This window comes from Sinocyclocheilus grahami, unplaced genomic scaffold, assembly GCF_001515645.1.
Source record: "Sinocyclocheilus grahami isolate Dianchi unplaced genomic scaffold, SAMN03320097.WGS_v1.1 scaffold523.1, whole genome shotgun sequence".
Taxonomy (NCBI): domain Eukaryota; kingdom Metazoa; phylum Chordata; class Actinopteri; order Cypriniformes; family Cyprinidae; genus Sinocyclocheilus; species Sinocyclocheilus grahami.
The window spans coordinates 167,520-185,170 of record NW_015505702.1 but is presented as its reverse complement, the minus strand read 5'-3'; the positions used below and the strand labels follow the sequence as shown (position 1 = coordinate 185,170).

Below are 17,651 nucleotides of genomic sequence, written 5' to 3'. Positions count from 1 at the left end.
GATGTGAACAGTATGAAAATATTTGAAAACAACTTGGCAATTGGTTACTTAATACATTTTACACAATTGTTTTATAACAACCACAGTGAGAAATAAATCTAGGGGAAAAAAACATTAAACATCACATCAATTGAACAACAACTAAAATATTAGCATCATTTCATACAGCAAAGCTACCAACAAATATGAATACTTCAAACCAGAATTCAACTTTTAATAAGGTTTTTAATTTGGCTAATAATGCTGCCATCAAGGTTTGCTAGAAAAGATAGTAAAACTGCCAACAAAAAAAGATACAATGATATTAAACTATAAATATAACAGTATCTAGTGTAGTGGCAAGCTATTACCCAAATATAATACCCACCCAAATTTGGCAAATGCTTGTTTATTACGGCCAAAAATAAACCTCTACAACCTCCAGGACTATCCAGAAAAGATTCAGTGCTACTAACGCAACAGTCACATGCAGACATCCATTAGGACCTGAGTCATGTGGAAATTGTTGCGTGGGGTGAGTGAGAGGAATTCTCTATTCATCTAAACCTCAAAATACACTCCATAGAGAGATGCTCTTACAGTCATTTTCACAGAGTCTAACCTGTGCTATCTAAACATGTGGAACGAGCTGGCATCACCTACATGACTGGTGAGTTTTCAGAAACCCCATAGCACTAAATCCTTCATGCTATGGAAAAAGTAAACTAACTGACTAACTGACAGAGTGATCACGGTTACTTCAGATGGGATGTGGCTACAGACCTCTACTGTATGTGCTGTATGCAGTGCTGGTTGAGTATTTGTGCCTGAAGGCCAGTTAAAGATTACTGATATGAGTCACACTGATCACAGCATCCCACTCTCTCTTCCTCCCTCCCTCTCATTCTCTTTCGATCCCTATGCTGTTCCTCAGTTAAGGAGGGCCTGGGGGTCTCCATGGTAACAGTATCCATGTGAGTTCAGTCAGCGGAGTACAGAAGAGCACAGAGAGAGAGAGGGACGAGAGAGTTGTAAATGTGAAGAGAACTGAAACGGATCAAAGAGAGAGAGAGTAGGAACAGGTGATGAGCACACAGGTCATCAAAAAACACAGAGGTGCCTAAATACATCAGAGGGCAGATGGGATGTGGCTACAGACCTCTACTGTATGTGCTGTATGCAGTGCTGGTTGAGTATTTGTGCCTGAAGGCCAGTTAAAGATTACTGATATGAGTCACACTGATCACAGCATCCCACTCTCTCTTCCTCCCTCCCTCTCATTCTCTTTCGATCCCTATGCTGTTCCTCAGTTAAGGAGGGCCTGGGGGTCTCCATGGTAACAGTATCCATGTGAGTTCAGTCAGCGGAGTACAGAAGAGCACAGAGAGAGAGAGGGACGAGAGAGTTGTAAATGTGAAGAGAACTGAAACGGATCAAAGAGAGAGAGAGTAGGAACAGGTGATGAGCACACAGGTCATCAAAAAACACAGGTGCCTAAATACATCAGAGGGTATTTCGAATTCAAGATGCTGCTCTCGAAGGTCACAGCCGTCATTTACCGACGTCAGCTAAAAGACAAAAACAAAAAGCACTGTTTTCACCTACATATGGAAGTCTGTTGCCACCTCAGTAAAAATAAAAAGGTAATTGTGAGAGTTTAAAATTTAAAGTTTAAAAAAGGAAAGATGACACACTGTGAGATTATAAAGTCACAATTGGGAGATAAGAGTCACATTGAGAACTAAGAGGAATTCTGAAGTTGCAATTATGAGGAATAAAGTCAAATACATATATACAGCCACTACAAAAAAACTAAAGAACAAAACAAAAAAACTGCAAGTTTGGGGTCAGTATTGGATTTTTAAAAAATTAATACTTTTACTCATAGAGAAAACATTAATCAAAAGTGACAGTAAAGAAATGTATAATCTTACAAAAGATTTATGTTCATCAAAGAATCCTAAAAAATTTATCCACAAAATCCGCAACACAACTTGATTTCAACATTGATAATAATAAGAAATGAGAACCAAATCAAGATATTAGAATGACTTCTGAAGGATCATGTGACACTGAAGACTGGAGTAATGATGCTGAAAATTCAGTTTTGCCATCACACCAATAAATTACATTTTAAAGTATATTAAAATATAAATTTTAATATTATTTCACAATATTACTGTTTTAACTTTATATTTGATCAAATAAATGCACTCTTGGCGAGCATAAGACTTCTTTAAAAACAATAATAATAATTATTATTATTACAGACTCCAAACTTCTAAATGGTAGTGCATGTTTGGAATTTTTTTAATATCACTACACTACACTATGAAACTGCATTTTATCTAAGAGGTTTTCAGCCTTTACAGAACCAGTGTCCTCAACACGGCTCAATCCAAGGACATACAATATATATACATATATATATATATATATATATATATATATATATATATATATATATATATATATATATATATATATATATATAAAAGATTTTCTTAGTAAAACATTTTAATTAAAAAACATTTTTTGCATGCTGATTAAAAACCAGAGTGCAGTTTAGAACCAGAGACATACAGCCACTCTTGTAAATAACCAACTACCTTCACCTGGGATGTAAAGATTAAGAAATACGTGTGATTACATATTATAAGAAAATGATGACACAATTTTCATTTCCTTTGGACAAAACACAGGCCTGGAGCTGCAGGCTGATTCACTGCCACCTGAAACAGCTACCTTGGGAGGTACAGTCACATCCGAGCTCTGATGTGTGACTGAGACAGCCGATGGTGACGCCAGGGCCCTAGAGGCTGGCATCACAAGGGTGTTTGTGCTGACTTACCCTCCCTGAAGGACATTTAGTAGGATGGTGACACCAACCTCTAGTGTGGGATCTGGAAAACTGGTACTCTACTCTCAGTGAGGCGCTGACACAGATAGCGCTATCCCTAAATGACGATTAACACTGCTAATTGCGCTTCACACTCTGGGAAACGAACGCAGGAAGTCCCAAAACACAGTGAGACTGAACATCAGTGTAATGAGCAGCCAGAGAGGCTCCCGTTCATTAGCGATGGTTAAAAGCTTTCGGCTCCTCCACAGCAGCTGTGAGTCAGAGCTGCATATGAAACAGCTCCACATGGTGTGCTGATTTACCGAAGATGGGCAGTAATTTGAAATTTATTAGAAGTAGCAGGAAATTTTCAGAAAAGATTTCAGTCAATTTTATCATCAGCACTTAAATGTACTACAATGAAATGGCCAGAAGCAAAAACTGATTTTTTTCTATTTCTGTTTATATATATATACAGTATATACTGTATATATGTGTGTGTGTGTGTTTGCATACACTACCAGTCACATTTTTGAACTGTAACATTTTTTATGTTTTTTTAAAGAATTATCTTCTGCTCACCAAGCCTGCATTTATTTGATCCAAATTACAGCAAAAGTAGTAATATTGTAAAATTATTTTATAAATATTTTTTTTATTTTTCAGTATCATTACTCCAGTCTTCAGTCACATGATCCTTCAGAAATCATTCTAATATTCTGATTTGCTGCTCAAAAAACATTTATTATTATTATGTTGAAAACAGCAGAATGTTTTTTCAGGTTTCTTAGATGAATAGAAAGTTCAGAAGAACAGCATTTATCTGAAATAGAAATCTTTTGTAACATTATAAATGTCTTTATCATCACGTTTGATCAATTTAAAGCATCCTTGCTAAATATAAATTTCTATAATTTCTTTAAAAAATAAAAATGTATAAAATTATACTGACTCCAAGCTTTTGAATGGTATAGTGTATAATGTTACAAAAGCTTTTTAAAACTTTTGTGTGGTAGTGTGTGTATATATATATATATATATATATATATATATATATATATATACACACACATGTGTATTTTATTCACATATCTTTATTTCTTATTATCTGTTGTTGATGTCTCTGTTTACTGGAGCTTCTTTCACCAGAACAAATTCCTTGTATGTGCAAACATACCTGGCAATAAAGCTCTTTCTGATTCTGATTCTTTCTGACTGTAAAAGGATGCTGCGATCATTTCTCTGCTATACTTAGAAACTTGTAGGTTGTAAGAACATTTCAGGAGCAACCCAGATCTTTTTCAGTCGTTTATGTTCTAAAGTCTGACTCACCTTGCACACAAAACTTGAGCTCCTTGGCATCGGTGACAGTGCTGCCAGACATTCTCTCTGGCACTTTCTTACTCATGCGATTGTAATTCAGTCTTTTCTTGGACTCGCCCCACAGGTTGGAGCCCCCATGCATGCTGGGAATATTGAGCACAGCGATACCCTCCAGAGACGTGCTGCTGAGATCCAAAATGATGCCATCACACTGGGACAGAAACAGAAAATCAAAAAATGTGGAACATTTCTTATACAGTATATACATTTATATTTATACACACACTTTTTTTTCTTTCATGTTCACCATATTTTATTCTATTTTAACATTATAAATGTCATTGTTGTCACTTTTGACCAATTTAATGCATCCTTGTTTTTGATAAATGTGAGGCAAAATCATCACAATTAAAAGAACCAAAGACTTAAACTACTTCAGTCAGTGTGCATTGAATTTATTTAATACACAAGTTTCACAATTTGAGTTGAATTACTGAAATAAATGAACTTTTCCACAACATTCTAATTTATTGAGATGCACCTGTAAAAGTATTAATATCTTTACAAAAAAATTAACTGACCCCAAAATATTGAATGGTAATGTATACTGTATAAATTAGAATGATAAAGCACTTGAAGCATTATAAACGGCATTCATGTGCTTAACTATTAGGAGTGGCACATCAATAGCAATCGCATTCCAGACACGAGAGATGTGAAACTAGTCTAAAAATGCCTGCAGGCGATCCAAAAATAGAAATGCTGTACAGTATTGTATGATGTCAGAGACCACCCTGAATCAAACCAAGGGCGTCAGTAGTACAGTGGAAAAGTACACAAACTTCAAAAGACAAATGCTGACATGTTTATGATATAATGAGATGCCTTGATCCGAGTGAGATCCCACACAAGAGTGGGAGAAAGAAACTTCTTTTCCTAAAGCAAATTTCTCAGCTGATGTTGTTTTCATAGCTCTTCTAACTTCATAACCGTTGTGAAACATCAGCCTCTTCGGTCTGGATCAAAGTTAGTTTACTAAGCGGCAATTTTGTTAATGCGACCAATTTATTCATGAACTTTTTTTATGCAAGTTATAGGCATTAAAGTACAGCTTTTATCTACTTGAGTGCGGAAAAATTAAATATTGTTGATGCTTTAATAATAATTATAAAATCAGTACTAATAAAATAGAAGCTCATAAATTTTGGCTCAAATCAAGCTAAAAAATTGTTCAAAAAGACGACTGCTTCTTTTAACTGAAAGGCGTTTTCACGCGTGGTTTGTCTTTGCCCCCTTATAATGTCTCTGCCTAGATTAAATATCAAGCACTTTAGTAAACAGTATTGTAGCAGTTAAAACAGAAATCCTCCTCATTATCATTGAAACTCATTGCATTCATTATGTACATCTAACCACAGGCACAAACTGGCCAGTGTGAAACTTTGACATGCTGGGAACGCTGTCAACAGAGTTTGCTTTCAAATAGACGTTCTGACATGTTCCCTCAACACTGACTGCGTAAGAGCAGCCTGAGGTTTACTGTAGATACTGAAGCCAGCTTTGTTGAAGGAAGTATTCAGTGGACATACTGACTTAACTGACACACAGTTAAAAGACCGTGAATGTGGCTGTATATAATTACAACATTTGCTGTCAAGTAAAACGTGGCTCTGTCCTGAACTCACCTCCACCTCAATAGATTCGTTCAGCTTTTTACACGTGGCTGAGATGGTCTCTGTGGTGCCAAATTCAAAGTACCACAACTTGTTTTTCATCCTGAGGAGAGAGAACAAAAGTGATTAGCAGTTAAACTAACAATTTTATACGATACATTTTTGGTTGTGATGTTATGAAGAAAGCTCATGAAAAACAATGAGGTTATGCATAAATAAGTCAACTTGATCTTTCGCGGTTCCGGTAAATCAGTAATCTATGTGATGTATTAACCTGTATTAATTTATAAACCAGTTGTACAGTTTTTGCTTATTTTAAGACAAACATGAAATGCTAACATGGCAAAACATTGGTGAGGTTCCTGTCATAAATAACACCTATGCTTCTGAATGTTTTAAGATGACCTCAGAGGAGCAACTGTAAAAATAAGAAATAATGTTCAACAGGATTTAAAATGCAACATCTCAAGCTCAGCCATAATGAGAGAAAAAAGAAAGAAAGATGACGCTGTGTGCAGCTGCTCTTTCACTGGAACAACAAACAGGTTTGCGTTTACACACCCCAATGTTAATGCTGGCGTGAAAATAAATATTATGGGATGAACAGAGCCTTGGGCTGTCAACGGATTAAACAGACAACTGCTTTCAGATCTAACTCTGAACAAAAATCTCCCAAAAGTACCTCATTTGCAACAACACATAACATTTTTTTTTTTTTTTTAGTTTAGTAGCTGAATCCTGATTTACGGCATCAAATTTACAATTTAGTTTGCCAAGGAAAGCATACAGAACTCTTTGATGGTAAATCTACAATCAATTTACACTGCACCAATCAAAGCTTTGGGGTTAGTAAGATTTTTTTTTAATAAATAAAAAAATATTCAGCAAGGACATGTTAAAGTGATCAAAAGTGTCTTTCCGACCCAAAACTCTTGACCAGTAGTGCATTGTTCCTTAAACAGGTCTGACTCAGTCACATTAATTTGAATGAAACAAAATGGTGTGCTTTAACATGAGTCAGTCTGTCTCTTCTTATCCATTACAATCTTTGCTTATTCTTGAGGAAATGGCTGGTTATAGTTAGGGCCAGGAAGAAAGCCTTTGGGCCAGTTCATTTTGTCACCCTCTGGCCTTCTGAAAAATTTATACCCTACAAGGAAAGCCGAGGCAGACAGGTGTGAGAGGACATGAGTGACAGTGAACTTGGCCACAGCTTCCATGGAGAAACTAGAGCCACCATCGACAACCTAAGCGCAATCAGACATTAACACGGCCTGGGACACTGAGAGGAGCCAGCGGAGGACAGACGCTGCCAATATATCACACAAGGGTAGGACTAATCTATAATGAAGACCTTCTGTATCAGTTACAAAATGTTATTACTTGCTAAAAGCGCTATATAAATAAAGGTGACTTGACTTGACTTGACCTTCTGCTTCAGCTCAGAGCTTAAAAAGAAAAAAACTAAACAGATGACTTTATAACACCCGTTATCGTTGACATAATTGCAAAGATATTATTTAAACTGAACTGAGCTGGATGTTGACATCACTGAATTCAATGATGAACTGTCTTTAACTGAAAAATTTGTGTTTACTATTGTCATTTTGCATTATTGACACTATTTTCCTAATTAATGCTGTTCAGTTGCTTTGTCACAATCTGTATTGTTAAAAGCACTATATAAATAAAGGTGACTTGACTTGACTTGACCTTCTGCTTCAGCTCAGAGCTTAAAAAGAAAAAACTAAACAGATGACTTTATAACACCAGGACCCTATCAATTGAGTCCCTCTCTCTACTCTAAATGTGTTGCATTTTCACTTTGGTTATGAAACAGGACAATTTACACTCATCAAATGGTGACAACCAGTGACAAGGCCTTGCAAAGGGGTGTTCTGCTTATAATGACAACACTATTGTTTGGTTAATAGACAACACACAATGGGGGCTTCTCCAGGCCCACAAGGGATGGACAAAGAGCAATCATCAGTATCAACCATATCAAATATGTAATCCGCTGAGGGACAGGATACAAGTGAAGGCTGACATAAACTATTGATGGCAACTTGCTAACGAGTCTATGCAATTTACGATTTTTTTAAATATCTGACACATAAAATTAGTTAAATGCACTGTAAAAAATTTTTTGAGGTTGTAAATAAAGATTTTGAAGTAGATTTTACAAGAAAATACATTTCAGTTTTTCTACTTAAAAATTGTACGTTTAATTTGATGTGTTACTTGCTGTTTCCTTGTAATCGTTTGTGACATTTACCAGCCGTTTCAGAGTGGAAACTGTTTCTAGACCATCTTTTAATCAGTGTGCTCTGACACTTCATTTAAGTCAAACTATTCAAATGCAATATGAAAAAAAATCCAGGTTTTAAATACTAAAAAACTGTGTTGGGGAAGCAATGTTGATTTTCCTCCTTCAGTCAGAACAATATTTAATACCACAAAACACTGAGAGTTAAAACTATTAGCATTAAATAGCATTTGAACATAATTATTTAAAGCAAATATTATTTGTAAGTAATATATGTATTACATTTCATATGTAGGGAGAACTTGCACAATTGGTGGCTGACTAAATACTTTTTTTCCCCACTGTATATGTATTAACATTGAATAAATATGTAATATTTAATATAAATTATTCAATATTTAATATATAAAATAAATTTAATATATACATTTATTATATATCTGATATCATATAATTAGATCATGGGGTTGTTCAGTATATCAGGGTGTTAATAATACAACTACTATAATAACATTTAAGTTATTTTATTTTTATTTGAACAAATTCTATTTCTTGATCCGAATATTCATTTCTGAAAAGCCCTTTGTAAGAAATGTTGTAAAATGTTTTAGTAATAATATTAATAACAATAATTTTATATTAATTTGACACCATCCAATAAAGATACTACAGTGCACTCTAAAAAATGCTGGGTTGTTTCAACCCAATGTTGGGTCAAATATGGACTAACCCAACTGTTAGTTGTAACCCAAAAAAAATTCAGGCATGTTCTTTTTCATTAGTCCATTTGTTGATCACATCTGATAAAATAAAATGGATAATAATTATCATTATTATTATTATTACTACTACAAATAATAATAATTATTATTGTAGCCATATTCTTTCTTAGTCAATTTCTTAGACAATTTGTTGATCTGACTAATCACTTCACTAAAAGCACTTTACAATGTAGTAAAAATGTTTATTAAAAAAAAACTACTACCAATAAAAATAATAATAATAATATTTTTTGAATTGCATTCTTTCTTATTAGTCAATTTGTTAATCTGACTAATCACTGAAAAGTTTGAGAACTTTGAGAACAAATTTGAAAACGTTTTATGATATAAAATGGATAACAACAACAACAACAACAATATAATAATACATTTTTGAGCTGCAGCCATATTCTTTCTTATTAGTCAATTTGTTCAAATAAAATGAAATAAAATGGATAATAATATTAATTATTATTATTATAATTGTGGGGTCAAAGTAACATTTTTATAGCAGTTAATCTTCAGCTAACTCTGTGACTCTATGGGTCCTCCTCCACAGTCTGCCTGCGACCCGCTCCACAGCAAGGGTGTGTGTGTGTGTGTGTGTAGGAAGGAGGGTCAGGGCAGGGGGTATGTTCTGTTGGGCTGCTCTATTGGCAGCAGCCAGAGACAGTGAGGAAGGGAAGCATATATTTATTGCTCCCCACCATGGGCAAGGAGGAGCAGGGAACAACAGGTTCCAGAACACAGGCACACTGGGTTTCTGCTGAGTCCCGGCACACACACATATGTGCACACGGAGGGATTTACGCAAAAGCACACCCACGCACACATACGGTCCTTGCACTAAAATACAAAATGAATTGGCCAACGCACACACACAGAGCACAAAAACATCCTTACTCACATACACATAAGCTAGACATCTTCTTAGGGGTTATGAAACACATGCTCACATGCTGGGCAGACAGACGGCAGCTTGGGTCAGGACCATATTTGGCCTTTTCCTCTGTCGGTCACGTGATCGGAGGTGGTGTCGTAACCGTACATTTTCATCTCGTGACATTTATTACGTAAATCAACAAATTTAACCGGGAAGAAAAAGTTGATTGGAGGCTGGTGGGGATAAATTCACGAAAGAAGTCTTCTTTCTATTCAATCAATAATATCTTAATTTCTATCTGTCTACAGTATAGCATGATGCAAGATTTACATCCAACTTTAAACCAATGACATTAAACTATCAAATTCTGTTATTAAGACATGATATATTTGAAAACTGACAGAGTATAATCATTAATAAAAAGAGTCTTTTAGCAAAAAACAACAGATTTACTATGTCGTATGAACTTGTAAAGTGTCTGCAAAGAACACGGCTGTAAAAGTGAAAACAAAAAAAGAAGATAAAAGATAACAACGTTTTACCGCAGGACAAATGAACAGCCATAGCAGACAAAGCACAAAGCGCAGCCGGTAATGGCATGTTTAATGTCATATTTGATTTTTATGGTGCAAATGACATACTGCAGAGTAAAAAGGGACATCTAGCCGACCTCAACTAGCCCAATGCTTTTCACAGATCAATGTGAAAATACAGTAGTCTAACTGACTTGCCTGTCAGCCATTTGCATGCGGAGTTACATGCTGATGATCGATCAATGGCTATTTGAGGCAGAAATAAACACGTTTTAATGCACTCCCCACCCCTTACTGACTGCAGCATACAAAGAGTTATCATAATGTAATTGTGAAGCATTCATTCAGACCAATCCAAATCTTTGTTATTATGAATAATTCAGCTGAGGTGTTTCACAAATTTTACCATAACAACAAGAGAGAGTAGTAGATTTAATGGTGAGCACCAATGCCATATAAATGTGGAATATACAATATTATTATTTAGGAATATTATTTGTGAAAAAAAATGAAACAACAGTTATTGTTACTACTTTAAACACATAATAAAACTCCATTAGATCACCTTAAAAAAAGATTACAGATCATTTATTTTTATCTGTATTTTTCTACTGATAGTGGTGGCGAGTACCAAATTACCAGATTCTTAATGTTCATTAATGTCATCAATGTTGAATGTTTATTTTCTTTTATTGTATATATATATTTTTATTTTTAGCACCAGAACCTTTCTTTTTCTGTTTGCATTTACAAAATTAAGCCAATAAAATACTTTGAAATTGGTCTTCAACAGAAAAAAAAAAATGAAAGCAAAGGAATAAAGTGTGGGAATGAAATCCACCATGATATTAGGAGAAACAAGACCCCTCATGTGCCTCCACTCTGTGTTCAGCCCTGCCTCTCATCTTCTTGCCATTGTATGCTTGAGCAACTGACAGTCCACAGAGACATCATTGTTATTTTAATCGAAAAGACAAAGGTATCTTGGAGGTCTTTTTTCTTTTCTATGGGGCAATTTGACACCTCTTAATCCAAAACTTCCTCTGGCTGCCCCGTTGGGAGGAGCGGACACAGAGGCGCAGGTCCATTGAGCATTCGTGGTCATTAGCACCTGGGCTGCGGGTTCCCTGTAGACCGACTGCTGATGCAGATCACTGAGCACCGAAGCAAAAGAAGTCACACATATCCCCTACCCGCGTATCATATGTCACTGTGGGAATGCGTGTGGATGTTAACACATGCACACACATATAAACACACTTGAATGGAATTTGCATTTGATTTTAAACTGAATTTTTAACCAAGTGCATCATTATGCTGTTCTGAGTGCCTGCTAAAACTAAAAGCACTGTTTTTATGGGGGTGAAGTGTAACAGGTGGACTGAAACATGTCACATAAACAGGTTCAATGAGGATAAATCATGCAACACCATGGCAACCATCATTTATGTACCATCTGGTGGCACGCTGCCTCTGAGAGTGCATTCTCAAATCCTAAAAACACTGAGAACAGCCCTCATTAGAAAGCCATAGACTGACAGATGCACTGGCTGGCTATTCTAAATTTGCAGGACAAAGCAAAGCAGATAAAGCATTTGGTTTGGCTGTGTTTTATATTGGGTGACTCACTCTGGGATTAAACACTGAATGATTTAAATGGGTTGAGGATATAATTCCATTTATTCTTATTTTGGTCTCTCTGTCCATCAGTCATTTAAAGATAAATTGCAAATGAGCCACATTTGACAGAAACTTGCAACAAAGAAGTCTAGAAACCCCTCATTGTGGAGAAACCACAGGATGTTTGGCATCACATTGCAACACTTTGAATGTGCTGTGGAAATCTAGGTGCATGAATTATGAACGACTGAAACATTAACTAGTTAATTCAGCCAGGCAGGATCCATAATTCAGATTGTGTATGAGTCATTAGGGACTTATTTTCAAAAGTCATTAAAAAAGCTGTGCTGCCATGACAGGTTCTCACTCCAATATAGAAAACTGTGTGACGGTGGGCGTCATCCATCTTTACATAATCCCAGCATCCAGCATTTTTACAGCAGAGCTCTGTATACAGGACACATTCTCTGTCGCATCATAAATATGAGCTCAGTACATGTCACTGCCACTCAAACAATTCTCGTGGAACAGTTTTACAGATTCTGTTAATGAAAAGACACTAGAAAATGCCTAACATGAATTTAAAGAGCTAATAATCACTTTATGTATTATACTAACGGCATTATACAACAGTTAGTTCTGGTCTTTTAATCTAATTGGCACTCCAAGAGTGAGCACAGGGACTCTTTACGGTTTGTTTCAACTGAAAGTTTGCCTGCAAAGCTTTCAGCAAACAGCAGGGATGCACTAATATTAAAGTTCTGGCTGATATTTTTAAGAAAGATATTTATGATATTATTTTCATGTTATGGCTGATAACATATTAACGTATATAGATAACTTTAAAAAGGTACATACATACTTTGATTACAAATACAGTAACAGTATGATAACAAATTAAAATATTTTTTTTTATTTAATTCTATTTAAATATATTTTCAAAAGCAATTTATTCCTGTGATGGTAAAGCTGAATTTTCAGCATCATTACTCCAGTCTTCAGTATCTAATCATTATTTTAAAAACTCATTCTAATATGCTGATTTGCTGCTCAAGAGACATTTCTTATTACTGCCAATGTGATATGTCTTTTTCAGCATTCTTAAATGAATCTAAAGTTCAAATGTATGTATTATGTATTTGTATTAATTATGTATTAAGTTATCAGTGGAACACTGCTTGTCCAATCACATCAGATTATGCAACCAATAAATAAATCTCAATATTTCTGCTGCCTTATTGAGTTGAATAGCAACCTAAAATGCCTGGAGTCTTACTGAGCAGGACCAATGATGCTTAACAAAAAGCCCCAATCTTTGCGGCCAAGGGCTACACAGGCTTTTAACAGTGTTTCTCAATAGAGGCATCAACCAAGAGAGAACAGACAACAGTACAACGGACTTGAAAGAGATCCACATCAAAGGGAGCTCAGAACGGCTACTGTAAAGTGCACCAGGGGCTCCGAGGGACTGTTCCTTAAGATAAAACATCATATTTTATGGAGTTGTTAGAGTCGAACCAAAGTGCTGTTCTAGGGTCAGTTTTAGCAGTTACCCTTTTATTGCTGGAAGACTGATGGAGGCTTATTGTGAACTACAATTATCTTTGAGCAATGATGATTTCACTGCTATCCTTTCTCATGATGAATTGCCTTGCTAACGTCATCCTGATTCATTCTACCTGCTCAACTCAAGCATTTCTCTCTCCTCCTACTTCAAATGATCCAATTGATTGGAGATAATAGTAGAGGGTCCAAATTAGATGGTATCATTTCTACTTTACCACTCTAAATGGCCTTCTCTAAAGGATACATGACTGACCGGTTTATTTTCCACCACTGAAGCAGAGACGCATTGCATATCATTTCATTAAGAAACTCCATTCAAACTGACTCTACTCAAGCTAGCAAAGAAATTGAAACCGTCAGCCAGTCGCCAATGTGCTAGAACTGACACAGACACAGGCAGCTTGAAGAGACGAATAACATAGAACAGTGATTCATCAGGGTTTGTTTTTTTGTGCTTAAAAAGAAGTCTCTTTTTTGAAGGTCAGATTATAAAACTTCCATTTGAAATTATTTTGATCTCTGGACACCAAATTGATAGAGAAAAGGCTTGAGTTTATATTCATGCCAAGTGTAAAAAGTGTGTTTAGAGTAGACAAAGTCAAAGATGTTCAAATATGAAAAGAGTGGCAATCTGCTTCTGACGCAGTAAAGTGAAACCTCACTTGAAAAGTCCAAAATGTTGGTTAAATTAGTTTTTTGCTGTGGGCGGGGCCATGCGGCATGACTCAGCAGAAATAGAAAACAATGTAGTTTCGCTCATCGGTTACCATGACTGGTTTGAACAGAAACTAGGTTTTGGTAAAGGTTTGTGACTTCTCAGATGTCACGGCGTAATGTCCTTTCTTCTCATTTGTGTCATTCATCTGCACCATTTGTCTTCTCTCCATATGCTCATTTACAAACATGCATGTTTTCTTACCTGCTGTTAAACTTCTCTGGATGTTTCTCCCTCATCAAGTGGAAGCGATGTGCTATGGATGCATCCTGAATAGGGACACAGAAAACAGGAAACACAGGTTAACTGCCTCTCTTTGCTTAACATATAAAAGTGTTTTAAGTCTCTGGCTAATGAGTTGCAGACAGTGTTGTCGGATGGCTGAAGGAGCCACATCCTAAATCAAGTGATCAGGGCTGAGATGAAACACAACCCCGGGACCATACAGGACAGCAATAAAGTTGCTCAGACATGACCCAGATAATGTGGCACAGCCATCCTAGATAACAATGATCAATATTTAACCCTCTATGGTATGGTGACATATTTATTTTTATTTTATTTATTTTCCTAAAAATTTAAATCAGAAAAACTACAACGAAAGCGCAATGTTGGAATTAAAAGCACTTTTTATGTTCCCCCTCACAGGAAACACACATGCTGGGGTGCTCCTTAAATTTAGGTCGTTTTTTTCTACATCTGGATTTTTTTCTGCTTATTTGATGGGCTAAATCAATGTTTTTTTTTGTTCACAAATCGATTTTTAAATGTGTTTCCAAGAAAAGCACGCACACACACACAAATTCTATGAAACGTGTGAGTAAAGGAGCTCCCTAACAGTAAGCTCTGCTTTTAAGAATAATTGTGAAGGATAAATGGTGCAAGTTGAGTGCACAAGGATTCCAAATGTATATACACTATTGTTCAAAAGTTTTGGGTCAGTATTTTATTTTTATTTATTTTTTAACTAGAACTTTTATTGAGCAAGGATGACAAACAAATCAAAAGTGAAACTTTTACATTGTTACAAAAAACAAGTATTTCACATAAATGCTGTTCTTTTGAACTTTCGATTCATCAAATAATCCTGCAAAAATGTATCAAGGTTTCCACAAAAACAGTTTTCAACATTGATAATAATAAGAAATGTTTCTTGAGCACCAAATCGCCATATTAGAATGATTTCTGAAGGATCATGTGACACTGAAGACTGGAGTAATGATGCTGGAAACTCAGCTTTGCCTCATAGGAATGAATTGCATTTTAAAATATATGCAAATAGAAAACAGTCATTTTAAATCGTAATTTTTTCACAATATTACTGTTTTTGTGATCAAAAACATGCAGCCTTGGTGAGCAGAAGACATCTATCACAAACATTAAAACAACTCGTTGACCTCAAACTTTTGGACAGCAGTGTATGTATCAACTAAAGAAGGAAACTGAATAAAAAATTAAATTAGAGTCGAATCTTAATAATAAAATGTATTTATATTTTTATGTCTTTAATATTCTATTTTGTCAAAATATCTCACAAAAATAGATGAATCATGCACACCGAAAGCCTGCAAATTAAATTTGAATATGGATTTTAAAACATACTGTATCAGTCAAGTGACCTTCATCAAGTATTGTTTATCAGGCATCTAGAAAGGAACATTATCCATCATTAGAACATAATACCTTAGAGTGTTAAAGTGGAAACCTTACAGCTTGGCTCATTGAGTTCACAGACTGAGGATTTCAAATTGGTGCTTGAGAGGTGATTTTCTCTCCGGTGCAGTAAAAATAGCCATCCCTAGAAAACGAGAGCTGCTCAGGTATTAACAGGCCCCTGTTTCACATCATGAGCATAGTTGCCAAGTCCGCATATTATATGCGACTTTGGGCTTCTTTTTTTGTAAAGTTGCGTGAAAAAATCCCGGGTCACGGTTTTTTGGGCTTATTTAAAAAAAAGGTTGCTTGTTAGGGAAATCTGACAAGCAACTTCGTTTCTTTATTTATGTTCGCCATATTCTCCAATGCATTGGTTGACACTCTGTCTGCTCACAGTTAATAGCCAACCAGTGCAATAAGTGCTGCAGCGTAATTTGCCAAATGTTCCGCACCCTCATTGGAGAAAATCACATTCAAAAAGAAGGCGCGTGACGCTGTAATCCAAGCAATGATAGAAGTAGACGTAGAGGAGTGGGATGACTTTCTTTTAGCCTAATTTTTTATTTTTACAATATTTTTGTAATGTATTAATTATCATGAGTTGTAATAAAAAACAAGTAGTCCTATACTAATACTAAAACTATACATTTGTTTCGAATAGCCTATATTTTAGTAGGCTATAAACATGTGGCTATGTTACAGCTCTTGTGTTTTTCTTTTTTTCCATCTCTCCAATCCTATTCTGCTCACAGGTGATTGGAGATGAGTTTTTTGTTCTCACTTTGTTGCAGTTTGCTGATTTTTGTAAAATAACATATCTGTTTTTGCTTTTCAGACAAAAGAGTGGATTCAGTTTAATATGTTGCAGGTTCATTTATTGGTAATAAATAACTGATAATAAAGAATATTGATGATAATAAATCATCAAAAAAAATATTGGGCTTGTTTTGGGCTTGTTTTTTAAGCTGCGGTTGCTTATTTATCTTGTGAGAGTTGGCAACAGTGATCATGAGCTCATGTGCTATGGGGGAGGGCTCTGCTTGTCAGCTCAGTTGCTGTGGCCTGAGGGGAAGATGATCGTGCAGATAGGCCTGCTGGACAAAGTACACAATTCTGGAAATACGGCCACAGGACTAGAGTTGCCTGATGAAAAAAATAAAATAAAATAGAGTGAAGCTGGATGAATAAGTGATGGTATCAGCAAGAAAGAGGCTTTCCAGGAACGCCAGAAGAGGATGGGGGTGGGGGGAATGAAAGAAGATGACGCTGAAGACCAGAAAAATGAACAGTCAGACAAAGACTAGTGACAAGAAAGCTTTAACAGCAATAGTGTGCACTTCATCAGACCCATCCGCGAACAAAAAAATTCCAGGGATTTTCTGCTACAACTCTAGACATATTCCTGGAAGCAAATACTTCTGTCAGATGAAAATAAAGGTTGATGGTTATTCAACTGCCTTGAACAAGTACAGAAAAAAGAAGTATCCCTCAATGCTCATCACCTACAAGAGCTGCCTGCACAGGAGTATTTATTTATACATTTTTACGTTAGCATGAAAATAATGTGGGGAAATGACAATTTTAAATCAATGATCTTATTCATTGTATTAATTCCAAGGGTACATATTTTAAATATTACAGGCAAATAAACTATAAATAATAATACAAAAAAATTATGTTAATAATAATGCTGTGGTTCAAAACTAAACTGAAAATAGGGTTAGGGTTATAATAGCCTAATACAAATACAGTAAAATACAATGTTGTTACCATCAACTAAAACTACAAAAACTATTTTAAATAATAGCTATATTCATTGAAATAAAGCTTA

General features: G+C 35.5%; 1 protein-coding gene across 1 annotated transcript in view; it reads right to left on the bottom strand.

The window, feature by feature from the left end:
• LOC107555039 (diacylglycerol kinase beta-like) overlaps window positions 1-17,651 on the bottom strand; it is a 99,379-nt gene that overhangs the window by 21,691 nt on the left and 60,037 nt on the right. Inside the window, exons 22-24 of the mRNA XM_016237722.1 lie at window positions 14,369-14,433; window positions 5,830-5,920; window positions 4,154-4,355 (exon numbers count right to left, since the gene is read on the bottom strand). Of these exons, the coding sequence (XP_016093208.1) occupies window positions 4,154-4,355; window positions 5,830-5,920; window positions 14,369-14,433 (358 nt within the window). The remainder of the gene's footprint in view (window positions 1-4,153; window positions 4,356-5,829; window positions 5,921-14,368; window positions 14,434-17,651) is intronic.